We start from the raw sequence: 16,105 nt of genomic DNA on the forward strand, positions 1-16,105 counted from the left end.
GCCATGTAGTTCCCAACTAGGGAAATCTCTCCTACTGCCCATTTCCACGACTTCTATCTTTCCCACCTAATCTCCCCATGAAGCGGGTCGGGCAGCCAGCCACAGCTGCTCAGCTAGTATCTAAGCAGCCCAAACCCTTACCCAGTTGAGTACCTAGACTCTGCTTCAAAGATTCAGTGGGGATGATGGACAGCATCGCCAGACATGGATACATGGAATTTGTCCAGACCTTAAAGGGCCTGCCCTGCAAGTCAGTTCTGCCACTGAGAGGAGGAGGAACTCTAAACCTGAGCTTTGTAGTAAAGGCTCCTACAGTGAGGAGCGAGAAAGCACAGCCATCGTGCTTGGACCTGCGTGAAGACCCTCCCATCCAGTCAGCGTCCACCAACGTTCAGCCACACGTCACTGGGAGGAGTCTTTGTATAGCTGCTGTGTCACTTGTCATTGGGTTGTGACAACTGACCTTGAGTTTTTCTTCCTTACAGAGGGGCACTGCCCCTGGTGAAATGAAACCCAAAGTCCCCAGTTTCTACACACCAGCCATGCCAAACTGGCAAGATGTTCCTCCAGATGAAGAAATAGGTCCGAAGAAGGTCTGGTTCCTGAGTTCCTGGCCCAGAGTTAGCAGGCATTAGATCTTCCATGAAAAGAAATACTAAAAATTCCACCAAGCCACTAGCGTCCCTAAAAGGCAGGCCTCACTCTCAGTGGCTTTGCCCAAAAGGCTGTACATTTTCTAGCTATAGTCTAAATCGCTTAAAAAATTGAAAAGCCGGAATGTTCCATTCAGAATACAGTCCGTTAGGTGACAGGTTCCACTGCCTGGCCTAAAATTAATCAATGTTTATCGGCTGCATAAAGGATGTTGTAGTGGGATGTTTTATAGAGCAGGTAAACGGAAGGGATGGCAGCCTCTGGGAACACGTGGTGATTCAGGGCGGTGTCCATCTCGTCCACGTACTCCACCTGCAGGGCGATGTTCAGTGCCTGGGACAGGGCCGTGATCTGGATGTGGTCACACTCCATGGCCATTGGCTCCACCTCCTGCAATGCCAAACAAGCCAGCTTAGGAGGGAGGCTGAGCAGAGGAAGGGGAGCTCAGTTCTGGCTCTCTAGGTCCTGATCACAGCCACTGGGCCGAGGGGCCATCTTCCCAAGCACCTGTGAGGCAGGTGTCCACATGCCTCATTTCACAGAGGAAGCTGAGGCTCATGGGAGGAAGCAACACAGAGAGGTGTTGCTGGGATTGCAGAAACTGACCCTGCATCTTTTTCCTCTCATTCCAAATCCTTTGAAGAATCTAGCTGGGGCGGGGGTGGTGGGGCTGGGTGCGGGGGAAGAGCAGGAGTCCTTCAGGTTAACATCAAAGAACCTTAGAGCTGAGAGGGGACTCTGTCATGCAGGGGTTCCTCAGCTTAAGTGCTGAGAGGCCAGGCCAGAGGGTGTGTGGGTGTCCAGATGGTGAAGAGCCAATGGGGGCAGCGATGAGGGCAGGCCAGTGTGTGTGTCACACAGAGAGGGCAGCTGCCCTGTGTGTGCTGATGGTCATCATCCAAGAAGTAGGGCCGAAGGGCTTCCTCTTCTAACTTTTTCAAGGGAAATGTAAATACTCTAGGTAGGAAAAATGGCCTTAATGTTTACATTCCTTCAATAAATACATCATGAACATGGACACATCTCGGGACAAATATGACTGGAGGTGCTGCTATTCTGCAACTGTCTAAAGAGGCTAATCCAAGTCTTGATTTTCCAGGTGTAAATCCCCAGGAAGGGGATGTGACTGTCAAGTGGGGCCTGTCTGCAGTTTGCAGACCTGATACCTGTGTGCCCTGGCCAGGGACCGGGGTACTTTAGGAGACAGAGCAAAGCCTGGGGCTGGAGACTCCAGGACTTACATGAGTGCAGAAATCCTTGATGTCCATCTCCTCATCGATGAAGTGCCGGAAGAAGTCGGCTCGGTTCTTGATGAAGGCTGAGGTGAGCAGGCGTAAGAACTGCACAATTCGGTCTGAGGAACTCTGGTCATTGAACACCTTCAGCAGGCTGGACACTGTGCCGTCCTTCTCTACCAGCTCCACCACGCTGTAAAACTGCACCCCACCGCCATCAGCAGGGCAGACCCCCACAAGCCCCATGCTGCCCTATGGACTCCCTCAGATTGCCCCATATGGAGATTCTCAAGCTACAGCAGAAAGTCAGCCAGACACTGCTAAATCCAAAGAAGGGGGGATTCGTGCCCGCGTGCCATCCACGTGCAAGACCCTGGCTCCTCAACCTGTGTGGCCCATGTGAACTCACAGCATTAAAGAAGTTTCGGAACTTGTGCTCCTCAAAGCCGGCAGCCAGGAGGTCGTTTGGAGTCTGTAGCACACGCTCTTTGAACCTGGAGGGGAAGAGACAGACCCGTTACAGAGGAAAACACCAAGCAACATAAAAAGTTAGGCCACAAAGCAGGGCACCAGTGATTCATGCCTGTAATCCTAGCTACTCAGGACGCTGATCCTCAGATCATGGTTCACAACCAGCCGGGGCAGGAAGGTCTGTGTGACTCTTTGATCCAATTAAATCACAGAAAAAGCTGGAAGTGGTGCTGTGGCTCAAGTGGTAGAGCGCTAGCTTTGAGCAAAAGGAGCTCAGGGACAGTGCCCAGGCCCAGAGTTCAAGCCTCAGGATGGAAAGAAAAAAAAAATGCAATTAGGCCATCAAGTTTGCCAACTGCTTTGAAGCAGTATGCTGAGACCTGGGCCTCCAGGGGCTCCTTCCTCATGGGAAGAGAGGGAGGAGGAGAAAGGGGGTGAAGATGGGGTTGGGGACAGGAACAGAGTTCCCAGAATGGAAGGCAGGTGTTTTCTCTCAAAAGCCTACCTGACCCCTGTGTGTGCCAGGCTGGCCAAGGAGGAGGGGGTAGCGCTAGATAGGTTTCTAGCCACTGTGCCATTGGGGGCCACCAGCTCTCCTTTCCCACAGCCAGGCCAGCTACTCACTTGAGGACCTCTCGGCTCTTGCCCAGCAGACTCTCCAGGTAAGAGTAGCCCAAGGCCCGGTAGAAGCAGTTCCCATCCCCTTTGGTCTTGCGGATCGCAGTGAATCTTTTGCTGAGTTCCTGTGGGCAGGGAGGGCAGTGGTTGTGAGCAGCAGCAGTGGCTCTCCAGCCCCCTGACCCAGCTAAACCGCTCCCTCCATTCAGCTCCCCACACATATCCACCTCCTGGGCACATGGGTGCACCAGCAGACAGAGCTGAGCCCTGGCAGCCAGGGCTTTACATAATGACCACAGAGGGTGGGCAGTACTGGCTTGGATGCCTGGAGCATCCCCCTCCAGACTCCAAAGTCAAGATGGCTTCCTGGAGGACTGCAGCAGGAGCAGGGGGCAGGGGGTGCGTGGCAGGGGGCGGTCAGGAGAGTTGGCAGATGGGGAAGGAGGCTGTGGAGCCTGGGGATTGGGCTTCAGCAGCAGCATGGACAGTCCTCCAAACACTTCTGCAGTGTGAGATGTGCCCATGCTGTCCACCCCGCAGCTCTGCTCCTAGATGCCAGTGTCTCTGCAGTGGTCTGGCTCTTCCCTCCCACCCCCTCCCCTCGTGGGGCTACTGGGGTTCTACCTGCAAAGGGCGGTTTTCAAGGCGTCCTAGAACAGGACTGGGACACCTGAGGCAGGCTGCTGGGGGGAGGGGGCTGCCCCCAGATGCCGCTCTTAGCTTCAGAGGGGGCAGGGAACACAGTCATCACACACCCCTCAGCCCCTGCAACTGCTCCGGTGGCTGCCCGTGGCTGGCCTGCCGCCAATGCCACCCCGAGCTGCTGACTGCCACATGTCAGGCAGACCCTCTCAGAGTGAGCAGTAAGGAGTGTGGAATACCAAGGAGGGCTGGGCGCCAATTTCTGTACCAGAGCCAGTCTATTCTGGGACATGCAACCCCAAAAGCAGCAGTGACCCTAGTGGTCTTCCAGCTATCTTCTCTGTCCTGAGCTATAACTAGGATAGTGGCTACAAATGTAACGTGTCAGATCAGACTGCCTGGTTCAAACCCCAGCTCAGCACTCAGGAGTGGTGGGAATGTACCTCAGTTTCCATCTCTATAAAATGGGGGTGACAAATCCAGAAGATGCCAGTGGCTCACACCTATAACCCTAGCTCCTCAGGAGGCTAAAATCTGAGGACTGTGGTTCAAAGTCAGCCCAGGCAGGAAAGCCCCTGCGGCTCTTTAATTAACCACCAAAAAACTGGAAGTAAAGCTGTGGCTCAAGTTGTACAGTACTAGGCTTGAGCACAAACATTCAGGGATAAATGCCAGGCCCTGAGTTCAAGCCCCAAGGCTGGCACAAAAAAAATGAGGTGACAGATGTACTTGCCTCGCAGATTAGGAAGGTTCCGTGAGTAAATCAAACACTTAGCATCGTGCTTAGCTTTAAATTATTATTAATTTTTTATGTAAGGAAAGGACTTCTTGTTGAGGCAGATGGCTAATCAGAATATTCTAGAAGTGCTTCAATGGGCCCAGGAACCTGGTCTGAACACTAAGCCCTCAAAGAGGCACCCTCCTTTGTGGCCAACTCCAGCTCACTTAATTTAGGATTCTCGGCCCATCCTTCTGGCACACCTGGATTTTCCTCTGGTATATCCTGTTCTCAGGATGATCCCGAAGAATCGATAGAATGTCACATTTTTCTGATATTAGATTGAAAGATGTTTCACTCTGAAAGGCAGAGAAAGCACATTGAGATGTAAGAGAGCAGCAGGCTAGACGTCCATCTGGACCGGCACCATCAGAGACAGGGGTGATTGGGGTCAGCACCATCATGGGGTGCCTCCTTCCTGGTAAGGAAACTCAACCTACAACCTGCAAGTGGATTTGTTGTATAAAATATAATACTTCAAACCTGCTGAGTCTTCATGCCAGAATGCGATGGGTCGCTGTGTTCCCCTCGGTCCTCCCTCATTCCTTCATGCTTTTATTCATCCAACTCCTTGAACATCCAGCCTACCCCAAGCCTGGTGTTGGGGGCTGGAAATACGGAGATATTCCCATCTCACTCTGATGAGGGTTTGATGCTTTGTGGCTAAGGCCAAAATGTACAAGCGCTGTCATTATGCACTGACTATATACCAAGCTCTGGGACAAAGGCTTGCTTATATATGCTTATTATCTCATTTAATCACAACATTCTTGTGAGTTGGGCACTATACACATGCTCCTGACAAGGCCCAGGAAGTCACACCTGCATGACTTGGAATCTTTGCAAATTCTATGCAAATTCTAGCTAACCGCTAGGCAGAGTCCAGAGTCCAGAAGCTCTCAAAGGTCCAAGGCTGCCAGGTATGAGGAAGGTTCTGTTCGGGGCAGTCTGAAGGCTCGGCATGGATAGGCTGGGGACAGTCTCCTGCCTGGGTGCTCCCCACTACTCCAGCCACACAGCACAGTCTCCCCCAGCTCCTGCCAAAAACCTTTCCATCTGCAAGGCTCATAGCACAGGATCACACATGGCAAGCAAAGGCATCAGCAGGCTGAGGCTCAGCTCAATGGCAGAACATTTGCCCAGTGTGCAAGGCCCAGCACCACCAAAAAGACTGAACAAGAGCAACACCAGAGGGGCTCAAGTGTTTTCCACCTCTCCAAGCCTGCTGCTCGTGCCAAGGGACAGTTCTCATATTCATTCCACTTTCTAGTCTCCCTCTCCCTTTCTCTTTCCCTTTCTCTTTCCCTTTCCCTTTCTCTTTCCCTTTCTCTTTCCCCCCTCCCTCACGCTCCCTTCTTCCCCTCCCTCCCTCCTCCCTCCTCCCTCCTCCCTGCACGTGCGCTCTCTCTCTCTCTCTCTCCCCTCTCTCCCTCTCTCCCTCTCTCCCTCCCCCCCTCTCTCCCTCCCCCCCTCTCTCCTCTCTCTCTCTCTCTCTCTCTCTCTCTCTCTCTCTCTCTCCTCTCCCCCCTACAGTGCTGGCCTTGATCTGAAGAGCTGAGGAACAGCTCCCAGGCCCAGAGTTCAAGCTCCACAACCAACCAAAAAAAACCCAAAAAACCAAAAAACAACTCATGGACTTCACTGCTGGGCTGGCTTCAAACTGAGATCCTCAGATCTCAGCTCTGGAGTAGCTAGTTTGCAAGTGTGAGTGGCCTCTCCCCAGCTTCTAATCTCCTTTTCAAACTTAACGTACAACTTGAAATTGTTCCATTTTCATTTGCCAGTATTTTTTCTTATAAAAACTTGAGGAAACTGTGACTCATTTGATAATTATTATGAAACATTAGGGCAAAGTAGTACATTTTTCTCTAAGACAAAACCTTGTTTTAGTTGTGTTGTGTGTGTCTGTGTGTGTGTGATGTTGCAGATTTAGTCCAGAGCTTTGTACATAAAAAAATGACCTTTGTCAAAAAAAATAAACAATAAACCTTACAATAAGCCAGCTTTGTTGTCTTTGGTGGCACATAGAACATTTACTGGTTTTGATCTAAATCACATAAGTCATTAGCATCATGTATAATCCCTACAGGTGTTTCTGCACCCATCCGTGCCAACGCAGAAGCACCAAAAGGCTGGGTCTTAGCACCCCCTCTGGGCCTGGGGTGACTCATGGGCAAGCCTGGCATTTTTTTAACCAATTTAGTTAAGCTGCTGATGTCATACTCATAAAAAAAAACAAACAGTGGGTCGGGCAGTGGTGGCTCACTAGAGGGTGAGAACAGAAACATCACACTTGGAGGCCAGCCCAGGCAGAAAAATCCACCAGACCCCTTCACAACTTATTGCTGGGTGCAGTGACGTGCGCCTCTCATCCCAAGCTATGTGGGGAGCCGAGACTGGGAGGATCAGTTGTCCAGGCCAGCACAAAAGCCTGAGAGGCTGTCTCCACAGAAGACAAGATGGACACAGTGGTAGACACCTGTAATCCCAGTCATGCCAAGAAGCCTAGATCCTTCCCTCAAGATAACTACTGAAATTAGGATGAGAGGATTGGTTCAAGGGGTATCATGCCAGCCTAGCAAACTTGAGGCTGAGTTCATACCCTTAGCTCCTACCGGAAAACACACACACACACACACACACACACACACACACACACAACACGAGGTTTAGGGCCCTGTGCGCTACTGAGAGCAGCACACGCTACACCTTCAGTTCCTACCAGTGGCCTGGGGAGGCATTCTTCCAAGTTTATCCCCTTCGTCCTCACTCCCTGCGCCCATCCCTCTACACCCCGCCCTTTGTGACCTTTTTGATCAATACCTGTCTTTCAGCGTTATTATTATTATTACTACTACTATTATTATTATTGTTATGGTCAAAATGTACCTAGTAAATACACATTTTCAGGACCCCACTCCTGGTTGTGTGACCACCCCACCATCCACCCCAAACTCCATGGCCATTAAACCAGACCTCCCATTCCTCCTCTCCCACATTCCCTGGCAATCATCTTTCTACTTCCTGTCTTTATAAATGTGAGTGTTCTGGGGACCTCATAAAAGTGGTATTTGTCTCTTTAAAAATACAGAGGGGGCATGTATGTATGTGTTTTAAATCTTCCTACCTATTTTACTATTGATGTTGGGGCAAATTTTCTTCTTCATTCAGGACTATTTAAGATCCAGACCTAGCCAGGCATGGTAATGCCTGCCTGTAATTCTAGCAATCTGAATGCTGAGGCAGAGGATGGTGAGTTCAAAACCACCCTGTGGTGGCGTTGATGGACTCTGTTAGACTCTGTCTTATAAATAAAATTTAAAAATAGCCAGATGCTGGTGGCTAATACCTGTAATCCCAGCAACTCAGGAGGCTGAGATCTGAGGATCGAGGTTCAAATCCAGCCCAGGTAGGAAAGTTTGTGAAACTCTTATCTCCAGTAAACTACTTAGAAAACTGGAAGTGGCACTGTAGCTCAAGTGATAGAGTGCTAGCCTTGAACTGAAGAGCTCAGGGACAGCTCCCAGGCCCAGAATTCAAGCCCCATGACTGACTAAATAAATAAATAAATAAATAAATAAATAAATAAATAAATAAATAAATAAATAAATAAATAAATAAATAAATAAATAAATAAATAAATAAATAAATAAATAAATAAATAATCGCAGGTGGTGGAGCAATGGAATAGCTCCTGCGCCCTCTAGTGGTTCCTGGAATGTTTACTAGGTCGTCTTGGTATATTGGTGACAAGTCCATTTTCTAACTTGGCCCTTCAAGTCCTAGCACAGCTACAGAATGATCCAAGTCTCCAGGCTGTCCCCACCAGCATAGCTTAGTACACACTCTCTGGTGAGGCCAGACCCAGGCTCCAGGTACAACAGCCCAGACAGCAGGACGGATGCTGTGAGTCTGACCTTGGCTGACACAAATTGTTACTTTGGCTGAACCTTCCCAGGATGTTATGGAGAAAGAACAGACAGGCTGCACCTGACTGACCCGTCAGACCTAGTGAGGCCTCATGAAAAGATGTTGGCTCTTTAATTGCTACTTTGCAAATTGATACTAGTTAAGTCAGACGGCTAGCACCTCCGCTTGGAAATCATTTTTAGCGGAAGAGGTGTAGATATATTTTGCCAACAAGGTCAACAGTAGGCCCTAGCTCATACCTCTGCCTACAAACTCCATCAACACACACTTCCTAGGTGCACCGGAGCACACCCGCAGTCCAGGCTCTGCGGTGCCCACCAGCCTCGCCAGGGACGCAGGAGCCAATGCCAGCGCCCGACTAGCCACATTCCTCAGGGCTGTGGGTCAGCCTCATGATGCAGGCCCAGCAGCCTCTTCTCATTGTACACCCATGACTCCAGCCTTGCCTGCCAGCAGGGCAAGCTCAGAACATGGCATCCTCCCCTCGCAGAGGCTCGGCACCTCCAGAAGCCACCCTGGCTTGAGCCCTGGCCTGGCCTGTCCCAGGCCTGAGCAGAAAAAGGCCTCTCCAGTGTCGACCCAGGATGTGGCACGCGGAACGCATATGCAGACAGCTCCAAGGGTTTTGTGAGTGAGCCAAACATGTTTGGAGCCACACACGTAGCCACAGGTGTGTGCTGCTGCTCTATCGGATGGACAAATGGAGTTGGAAGTCAGAAGTCCAAAATGAGTATCCTGGGCTTAAAGTCGGGGGGTGGTGGCACCCCGCAGCACGCCCTCTGGGGCTCCAGACACTGCTGCTCTGCTGTACTCAGTTCTAGGATCCATCCTGGGAGAGTGGCAGGCCCAGGATCCAGCCTGGGGGAGCTGCAGGCTCAGGAATGTCAGGTCTGGGACCCAGCCTGGGAGAGCTGCTTCAGGCTGAACCCAGCGCGTCCATGGAGGAGCATGGAGGTAGATTATTCTGAGTTCTTAAGTCTCAGTGTTAGACTACTGTTAGACTTACTTGGCACTGCTTACCCACCTGGGAGTGTGTGACCCAGACCTGTGCCACCACTGGCCCGGAGATGCAGTTAACTTGATAACTTCACAAGCCCACACCTGCTGAGGAATCAGCCTCAGAAAACTCCGAGTCTCACCTAACTCTGGCTAACTTGAGACTCTGACCTCTAGAATGAGCTGACTTTGGGGAGCACTGGGGCCCAGGAGCAGAATGCCACAATTTTAATTGCCACGGCAACAGTGGCAGGGGTGGGGCCTCTGAGAGGTGGTGAGGTCATGGGCTCCACCCCCAGGAATAGGCTCATGCAGTCACGGGGTCGCCCCTCCCGTCCTTTCCAGCCTCTCTGCCTCCAGGTGCTTCCCGGCACCTTGTGACCCAGCAAGTGGGCCTCGCCAGACGCCAGCATCTTCATCTTAGACTTCCCAGCCTGCAGAGCTGGAAGCCAATAAATGCCTGTCCATTATAAATGACTCTGTCTGTGGAATTCTGCTACATCAGCATAAAACTGACCGAGAGAGCCAGGTATAGTGCACACGCCTACAATCCCAGCACTCAGGAGGCTGAACAGGAGGAGCACAAGTCCTAGGCCAGGATGGTTTAAAGCTCTGCCTCAAAGAACCAAAAGGAACAAACAACAAAAAGACAAAAATGGAAGACCCCTCTGCTGGCTTCTGACTGGAATGTTCTGTGTCTTTACGACTTGAGTGATGCCCTGACCATCTGTCTGCGGCAGCCCTCCCTCTGGCCATCACCCCACCCTGCTTTATTTCTTCAGGGCACAGCCTGGCAGGTGGGCTCACTGGTTCACAGTCCCCCTCCAACACCTCAAACTCTGGGGACAGGGACATGGTCTACCGGTCACTGCCGGTCACTGCCAGCCCCTGTTGCCTGCCATGCCGTAATGCTCCAGATGTTCTGTGAGAGAATGGCTATCACCCAGCCCAGCTGGGTTCTAGTGGCCCCATAATCTAATGCTGAATGAGTGAAATGCATCGGACTCCAGCCCAGCCACCTCAACCTGGGGTCCCCTCCACAGCCACAGCGACTGTCCAGGTCAACCATCTCTTACTCACCAACCATGGCATGGTTCTCCCTTCTGCGGATTCCCCAAACTCCACAGCCCAGAGGCTAACCCATCCCAGGATATATGTGTGTGTGTGTGTGTGTGTGTGTGTGTGTGTGTGTGTGTGTGTGTTGCTGGGGACTGAACTCAGGACCTTGAACTTAAGCCCTCTACCACTTAAACTACACTGCCAGCCATTTTTAACCTTAGTTATTTTTCAAACAGAGCCTCATATATTTTTGCCTAGGCTGGCCTTGGATGCAGCTCTTCCTACTCCCACCTTCCAGGTAGCTGAGACCATAGATATGAACCACCATACCCAGCCTCTTTTTTGAGATAGGGCCTCATTAGCTTTCCCTCCCCTCAGGCTGGCCTCCTATCTCCATTTATCTTGCAGCTGGGATTACAGGCATGGAGCTCCATGCTACACTCCACCCTTGACCAGGTTTCAAGGCCTGTAAGTCCACTGCTCCCCTGGCCTAGAATGTACTCTTCTCCAAACCCTCCCTGCATACCCTTAATACATCCTCCAACACCCAGCTCAAAAGGCCTCCTCAGTGAAGCTTTTCCCAGCATTCCCATACCCACAGGGTACTCAAAGCCCCTGGCTGGCTTCTTTGCCATGTCAGCAGCTGAGCTGATGCTGACCTGGCCATGGGCAGAGAGTGCAGAGAAGGGAGGCACTTTTATCTGTCTTTCTCACCTGTGCCCAGCACAGGCCCCACAAGAGCGCCCACTGGCGGCTAGCCTGACAAATGACAGGACAAAGCAAACAGGCCCTGGTGGATTTACCCCTCGGGTCCCACACTTACTCCCTCTTTCCCAAACAATAAACACACTGAGAGTGAGCAGGAGGATGCACTACTTGCAGCCCTGCGTGTGCCCTCCCAGGGGACTTCACCCTCCACCTGGGACCCTACCTGGGATCTGACACAAACAGTGAGGAAGACGCCTTGTTTCTAAGAATTCCCTTCTATCACTACCCACACCATGCGTTCATTCAACCACAAAAGCAAACCCCAGGGCTTTGCACCGTGTGCAGTACACAGGAGGTGCTCAATAAATGCCAAATGAAAACCCTGCACAGCATCTGACGCCACTCGGAGACTCCAGGCAGGCATCCTGTTGAGTGGGTTAACCGTACCAGCCCTCCCCCAAGCCCCCAAGCTCTCCAGGGGAGGGGTTAGGAGCTTTGGGTCGCAGCACCATCTAATTGCTGGTCTCAGGAGTCCAGGGCAGATGGCAGGGTGGAGTCAGGCACCTCACTGTGCAGAGCAAGGGCCTGCACTGCCCCAGCCACTCAGTGGTGGCCAGACCATATGACAGACCCCGTGTGTGTGTGTGTGTGTGTGTGTGCACCCCTCATAACTCCTGCTGGCCCGCCAGCTGGGCAGGTAAGCCCCTGGGCCTTCTCTGGGGCGGCAATCCACCCAGGGGGACCCCCGCGGTCAGCCGCTGCCCACCCCTGCCTGTGGGAGGAGGGGCCAGGCATGGAGACCCAGCGCTCGCAGGTGGCCGAGTTCGAGCTCCACACGCGTCTCCGCGCGGGCCCACGGCAGCCCTGGTGCCCACGTGTGAGCCCAGCGACCCCGAGCCCTTCCCGGCTACAGATCCCCCCGAGATCAAAGAGTTGGGGGGCACTGACCCCACGGCAGCCAGAAGGGGGGCTGATGTAACACTGAGAGCACTGGAGTTCGAGTCGCTGCCCACACACCATCACAATGGGTGCCAGCCCGGGTCCCGTCCGGCCTCCGTGTCCCACCTGTCCCGCCCCGGCCGGGCCGGCCTGGGGGACTCACCGAGCCCTTCGGACAGCACTCAGATCGGGGGTCGGGGGGCCCGGACCCCTGACTCCTGCGCCCCACACTGGCGACCTGTTGACCTCAGGGGTGAAGCCGGTGTCCGTCTGTCCACCGGCCACTCGGGGCGGCGGGGCGGGAGGGGGGGTCTGGCGGCCGAGCCCGCGGCCGGGCGCTGCACGGCTCCCCCACGAAGGGGCGTCCTGGCCCCCATCCCGCCCGGCCCTGCACCCGCTCCGACCCACAGCGCTGCCCGGCCCGCGGCGGGTGCGCGCTGGGGGCTGAGCCCCGCGCGACCCCGCCCCGGCGTCCCGCCCCCGGGTCCCGGTGGTCTCACCCCCCGCCCCCCGCTCCCCCCTCCCCCGCCGCCACTGACCATAGTGACCGGAGCCGTCGGGTTCACGTCCCGCCCCAGCGAGGAGCGATCCGGTGCGGGAGGCGCCACGGGAAGCGCTGGTCGGCTCCACTGTGGGGTCGGGCGGCGGCGGCCTCGAGGGCGTGCGGAGAATTCACCCGACCGCCCCGCAAACCAAAGGCGAGCCCTCCTCCGTGTCCCAGCAAGACACAGGCCCCGCGATTGACGTCGGGAGCGAGCAATCAGGGGCCGGGACGCGGGACGTCACAGAAAGTGGGTGGGACTTCATGCGCCGCCAGCCTATGGTCTAAGGGCCTATTTGACAGGAGGCCGCCCCGTTTTAAAGACACAGCTGCCTTTTTTTTTTCTGACCAAAGGAGTTAGCCTAACCCAGAAAGACCGGTCCTTGTTTGTAAAGGCTAAAGGGCTTTTGAGCAAAATTACAAACTGGAGGCTTCTGAAAGATTAGCTGGCCCTCATTAATTCACAAACGAAGTCACACATGCAGTTTTGCTCCGGATCATAGCCTGGGCACTTAGGAAACCTGTCCACTCACATTAAGCTGATCCCTCTCTTCCTTCGCCCCGTGTAGCTACTAAAGAGTATTTGACCCCTTGCACATCGCGAATCAGTAGTTTTCTGTTGTCTGTGGAGAGAATAACTTTTCAGGATGGTGGGCTGTGGCTCTGGAATGACATGGGGTGACTCATCTTGTGTACAAGCCCATTAGTGCTGGACATCTGACAAGGGATAGTTATCACCCCAAGATCCTTCACCAGCTCTTGACCCCTGGAGGAGTTACTGGGGGTACTGGGGGCGTGGAGCTGGGAAGGGGAATGGCACATGGCCCACACCCATTTCCAGTTCACAAGTTCAACTAGTTGCCTACTCCTAATTTACCATGCTGTGAACCACGAATTGAATTTTGATTTTTTTCTGGGTTAAATGCCATCCCTTCCCTCACCCCACCTCTTTCCCCAAGATATTAGACAGCCACAGCAAACCATAGCTACTCAGCCCTGGAATCAGGAGGCAAATAACTGATTAGTCACAGTGGGCTGTGCTGCTAAGCTAAGGAGTTTAGTAGGTTTGGTGTGTTTCATGTTTAATGCATGTCCGCTTACATTTGTGTGTGTGTGTGTGTATGTGTTTGTGTGTGTGTGAGTGTGTGTGTGTTTGCACATGTTTATTCTAGTACTGGGATTTGAACTCAGGGTCTTGCTTCTGTCCCTTAGCTTTTTCATTCAAGGCTGGCACTCTACCACTTGAGCCACAGCTCCACTTCTGGCCCTTTGCTTGTTAATTGAAGATAAGTCTCACAGACTTTCCTGCCTAAGCTGACTTTGAGTTCAATCCTCAGATCTCAGCCTCTTGAGTAGCTAGGATTACAAGCACCAGCCACCAGTGCCTGATCATGCTCTTTGTTGTTGTTGTTGTTGTTTAGTGTTTGTTTGTTTTTGTTTTGAAACAGGGTCTTGTTATGCTACCCAGACTGACTGCAAACTACTGGCCTCAAGTGATGCTCCTGCCTCAGCCTCCAGAGCCGCTGCTCTGTTTTGTTTTGTCTTTTTTTTTTTTTTTTTGGGTCCGGTCGTGGGGCCTGAACTCTGGGCCTGGGCGCTGTCCCTCAGTTCTTCAGCTCAAGGCTAGCGCTCTAGCACTTGAGCCACAGCGCCACTTCCGGTTTTTTTTTCCTTATGTGGTGCTGAGGAATCGAACCCAGGGCCTCATGCATGCAAGGCAAGCGCTCTACCACTGAGCCACCTTCCCAGCCCCTGTTTTGTCTTTTCTTTTCCCTCTTCCTTTCCTTTCCTTTTCCTTTTCCTTTCTTTCTCTCCTTCTATTTTTCTTCCCCCCCCCCTCCTCCTCCTCCTCTTCCTCTTCCTCCTTTTTTGGCTACCAATTCTGGGGCTTGAACTCTGGGCCTGGGCACTGTCCCTGAGCTACTTTTGCTCAAAGGTAGCACTCTACCACTTGAGCCACAGCACCACTTCTGTGATTTACTGGAGATAAGAATCTTATGGACTTTCCTGTCCAGGGTGCTTCAAATTGCATCTTCAGATGTTAGCCTCCTGAGTAGCTAGGACCCCAGTAGACAGGACCCCAGTTACTCTGTGTTTGTGTGTTTTTGTTTTGTTTTTGTTTTTTATAGCAGCATAATCAGAGAAGTGACAGAAGCACCCCAGTTTAGCTGAGCTAGGAGCATGCCTATTGAGTGGGGCCTCTAGAATTCTGACTCCTCATCTAGTGCTTGGTCTAAAATGTGCTCCAAGTCCCCGGATTGAGCCAGGAGGCGCTGTGGAGTGTGGGTGGGAGTTTTCACCACCTACAGGTGACTAGGAGCACTAAGCCGCATTAGGCGGCATTAAGCCCTGAGCCCAGGACGCATGCCCCGCCCATCTGCAGGCTGCAGCAGCTCTAAGCGAAGCCAGTATTGGTTTGTGTGTCTGGCTGGGCCCCTGTCTCTGGGCTCTTTCACTCACTGTGTGTCCGCAGGCCACTCCCCAGGCCTCTAGTTCCTTGTTTATGAGAAGGTTGGCCACCTGTGTCGTTTAAAAAAAAAAAAGCTTAAAATATATAGTTGCTAGTGAGGTCTTTCAGCAAACCACTGTGAATGCATGAATGGACTCTGCTCACTGAAGCCCAGATGAGCAGGAAGAACTCACTCTCTCTCGGTGAATGCGCTTTCGGCTTCTGCCTGAACTCTGACAGGGCTATGCAGGAGAGAAACCCATTTCCAAAGCATCTACTCCCTCTGCAGGCTAGAAGTTGTTGAAGATGTGGACAGCCCCTTAGGGGCTACCTGAATGCAATGTCCCCTCTTCCTGTACCTCCTACGTGATGTCCAGGTGTCAGGAGAGGGGGGGGATGGCCACTTCACAGGTAGAGAAGAGAGCGAGGCCTCCAGCAAAGGGCTTGGACATCCGCGTGTGGCCTTGGTGGTGGGCTCTGCTGCCCTCGAGCCTGTGACTCGTGCTCTGTTCCTTGCAGGCTGCTGGAGACAGAGAAGCCTCCCAGCTCCACCCCACCTTGCTCCACAGTAAGGCCCAGCCCACCGTTGCCCTTTCCCTGCCTTCCGGACTTCCTGCTCCCCCAGTGTAGGAAGACGGCTTCAAGGAGGTGAGGAGCCAGCTCCTGATGGCATGGGAAATGAGTTCTAGCTTCCAGCCTTAGAGAAGGTCATGTGACACCCAACTGCTCCCCAGTGTCTCCCTCCCCCCCACCGCCCCACTACTGGGCTTCACACCCTTGGGTGATAACTTGCCTTGAGCGTGGCCTGGCTCAAGTGCCTTGCTTCTACTCAGCAGAGAGATTGCCTAGTACTGTATCTGCACAACCTGCCCTGCCCATCCGCTCTGCCTGCACCCCCAAGCTCCCACGCCCTGGCCGGCACGTGCTTATCTGTAAGAACTAGACGCCTGGAAGTTCTTCATGGTAATCAGCTAAAAGCAGCTGGGTCCAAGATGGCGGCTCAGTCAGCCTCTAATCAACCTCCAGCTTCATTCTCATCTGATTCCTATGCTAAGTGACACGCACAGCAGGACCAGGGCAGCTCT

General features: G+C 52.9%; 1 protein-coding gene across 1 annotated transcript; it reads right to left on the reverse strand.

Moving 5' to 3' along the window:
- Positions 1-819: 819 nt before the first annotated feature.
- Positions 820-12,754, reverse strand: LOC138833112 (ubiquitin thioesterase OTUB2). Its single transcript, XM_070031449.1, has 6 exons — positions 12,570-12,754; positions 4,602-4,697; positions 2,985-3,103; positions 2,299-2,383; positions 1,896-2,090; positions 820-1,044 (listed from the first exon to the last, which is right to left on the reverse strand). The coding sequence occupies exons 1-6, from the start codon at positions 12,570-12,572 to the stop codon at positions 838-840; spliced, it is 705 nt and encodes a 234-aa protein (XP_069887550.1). The 5' UTR covers positions 12,573-12,754; the 3' UTR covers positions 820-837.
- Positions 12,755-16,105: the final 3,351 nt, after the last annotated feature.

Source organism: Dipodomys merriami, unplaced genomic scaffold (assembly GCF_024711535.1).
Source record: "Dipodomys merriami isolate MVZ:Mamm:240054 unplaced genomic scaffold, mDipMer1.0.p SCAF_200, whole genome shotgun sequence".
NCBI lineage: Eukaryota > Metazoa > Chordata > Mammalia > Rodentia > Heteromyidae > Dipodomys > Dipodomys merriami.

Coding starts and splice junctions, on each gene's coding strand:
- LOC138833112 (XM_070031449.1), bottom strand. Junction 2,384..2,984: donor AAGAGCCGAGAGGTCCTCAA/GTGAGTAGCTGG, acceptor CTTCCCCTCCAG/GTTCAAAGAGCGTGTGCTAC. Junction 2,091..2,298: donor TCCGAAACTTCTTTAATGCT/GTGAGTTCACAT, acceptor GGTGGGGTGCAG/TTTTACAGCGTGGTGGAGCT.